Genomic DNA, 3,168 nt, shown 5'->3' on the forward strand with positions numbered 1-3,168 from the left:
TATATGATAAAAATTGACCGCATGATGTACAATGAATGGACACGATTTGAGAATCTCCAAGATGCTCACAAAGAGGATCTGGAGAGGATCCTCATTCCAGCTAACATTGTCTTTGTGTATGTGGCAAAAAATCATTGGTCGACAGAAACAAATTGTTGAAATTTGTGGAAAAGGAACAGGACCATGACCGAACAACGTGCGGTCAATTTTCGTTAGGTATTATTTATATTTAATGTTAAATTTTAAAATGATTTAAAATTTACACGATATACGATAAACGGTTATAATCACGAAATTCCTAAGATTCCTAAAAAAAAATCCAACGAAGATCCTTGTCTGAAAATTTGCACCCATATATGCCAGCGAAACGCCATTTGTGGACCTTCTCAACCAACCACGTATTATTCCATTTTATTATCTTACCAAACAAGTCACAAAGCATTCACTTCATTGTCTTCCAAAAAACCCGAAAACCCAAATACAAAACAAAACAAAATAGTTTACCAAAAAAAAATCTCCGGCGACTCCGATGGACTCTAAACCCTCCAGCGAAGTATCATTCGAGTTCCCGACCGCCTTCCGAATCTATAACGACGGCCGAACCGAGAGATTCAAGGGCACCGAAACCGTCCCCCCCTCCACCGACTCGACAACCGGGGTCCAATCCAAAGACATCGTCCTCTCGCCACAATCCGGGCTCTCTGCCCGCGTCTTCCTCCCCAAGCTCCCCGACCCGACCCGCAAACTCCCTCTCCTTATTTTCATCCACGGCGGCGCTTTCGTCATCGAGTCCCCCTACTCTCCTCTCTACCACAAACACGTCGGGTTACTGGCTTCAGAAGCCAAAGTCGTGGCTTTGTCGGTGCACTACAGGCGTGCCCCGGAGCACCTACTCCCCGTTGCTTTTGAAGACTCCTGGGATGCAGTCCAATGGGCCGCGGCCCATTCCACTCGTAACGGGCCCGAGGCCTGGCTCAACGATCACGTTGACTTTGACCGTGCTTTTATAGGTGGTGACAGCGCTGGCGCCACTCTGACGCACCACGTGGTGCGCCAGGCCGGGCTCGATGGGTTGAGCGGGACGAGGATAGTGGGGATGATTTTGTTTCACCCCTACTTCATGGATGACGAGCCCGATAAGTTGTTGGAGGTTATTTATCCGACATGTGGTGGGTCGGATGACCCGAGGGTGAGGCCGGGTAACGATCCGAAATTGGGAGAGATTGGGTGCGGGAGGGTGTTGGTTTTTGTGGCTGAGAAGGATTTCTTGAGGGACAGGGGTTGGGCATACCACGAGGCGTTGAAGAAGAGTGGGTATGGTGGGGTGGTTGAGATTGTGGAGAGCCAAGGGGAGGACCACGTGTTTCATTTGTTCAACCCAAGTTGTGACAACGCTGTGGACTTGGTGAAAAAGGTGGTTTCTTTCGTAAATCAAGACTAAGCTACCGCCGTAGCGATCGAGAAGATATTGGATGCTATGGTCACGGCTTCTTGAATTAATCGCACAATTAGGGTTAGATGTTGTAATTTTTATGTGTTATAATAAGAATTATCCATTATATTATAGACTATAGATATACAAGCATACATTATCTTCATCAAGTTTCAGTTTAATTTTAATTAAAGCTTCCGGTGCTCTTCACTTTAACGAAAAATCATATTTTTACTCTAAAAAATCAATCTTAATACTATTCACTTACAACATCTTTATGTCATTTTCGTTAAAACTCAAAGTTTCAAGCATTTTTTCATGTTTTTCTTTAATTAAAATCACAAAATCAAAGTAAGTTAGGGTGTATTTAATTAAAATCACACCCTTGAAAGTGGATCTAAACCCAAATGTGAATTTATTTATAATCACAAAATCAATGTACAGGATTCCAATACTAGTAACCTATATACCATATACCAGCAAGTACATGATGATTTCAGGTGCTCTAAATCCAAGTTCCAATTTCTACAAAAACAATTATTGTATATCGATATTGTGTTACCCATTTTCGTCATCAACCTGATAGATTAGTGGTCCATCGCTTGACATCATTTTCATGGCACATTAGTTGTAACCACCTCGGAATTTAATTTCCAATATATGTTTTAATAATATGTAAACGATTAGCATACTTTTTAGGGCACCCAAATTGCATGCCATTGGTAGTCTTTCATCAACGACATCCATAATTTGGACACTATAGTTTTTTATTTTTATTTTTTTGATAATTTTCACTTTACTATCCTTAAGTTTTACCAAAATTGCACTTTATTATACTTATTTTTTTTTTCTCACTTTCATATACTTCCATTAATTTTCCTATCAAGTGATATGTTAAGTGATCCCTTCGTTGGCAAACAAGAATATTGAGAAATTATACTTTCATTGATAAAAAATCATAACCTTACTTTCTCCCGTTTTGGTGAGAGTTCTTTTCTCTCTATGAGAACTTTTTGCATTGTTTGTGTGTGGGCTTTCCCGATCTGATTTTCGTTTAACCGTCGTCCCTAGCTGTGGCCGACGTCGATGGCAACCTCTAGTTCGTTTCCCATCTATTTTGTTTATATTTCCCATGCTATATTTTGATCCTCCATCCCATCTATTGTTGTTTTACCTTGCAATTCTAAACCCTGATCTTCAAATTATCTGTCCTTCCTCCCCTTCATCCATGTTTCAAACACTACAAGAAAACATAGATTAGGTGACGGAATTTTTTGTGCTACGTGCAAATTCATCACATTTGGGTAAAATAGGTGACGCTTTTTTGAAAATTGTCACATTAAGATTTTCGTAGGACACCAAAATATTTTGCATCACTTCTACTTTTAGATTCGTCACAAATAAGTGAGCAAGAAAGTTTGCCGCCCAATGAAATGTGAATATGTGACGAAATTTAACATTCATCACATAACGAAAGAGAAGGCCACCTGACCATTCCTCACATATAACATTAAAGTAAAAAAAATAAAAAAAAAATATTGAAAGTAATTACAAAACCCCTAAATTGTAAAACCTATTTCACTTTGTTCTCACCCATCCCATCTTCAGCACGCCTTCGTTCTACTCCCTCGCCTTCACTCCGATGACCAACCACCTGGTGGTTGCAGTGACGGCGACCACAACCTCTCCTTCGTCTCCCTCCCTTAGCCACTTGCTCGTCTGCTTTCCGTCACCGT

General features: G+C 40.6%; 1 protein-coding gene across 1 annotated transcript; it reads left to right on the plus strand.

Moving 5' to 3' along the window:
* Positions 1–411: 411 nt before the first annotated feature.
* On the plus strand, positions 412–1,564 carry LOC126584656 (probable carboxylesterase 12). Its single transcript, XM_050248992.1, has one exon. It carries the CDS (start codon positions 530–532, stop codon positions 1,439–1,441), a length of 912 nt encoding a protein of 303 aa, XP_050104949.1. The 5' UTR covers positions 412–529; the 3' UTR covers positions 1,442–1,564.
* Positions 1,565–3,168: the final 1,604 nt, after the last annotated feature.

The sequence above is a fragment of the Malus sylvestris genome, chromosome 10, assembly GCF_916048215.2.
Source record: "Malus sylvestris chromosome 10, drMalSylv7.2, whole genome shotgun sequence".
Taxonomy (NCBI): domain Eukaryota; kingdom Viridiplantae; phylum Streptophyta; class Magnoliopsida; order Rosales; family Rosaceae; genus Malus; species Malus sylvestris.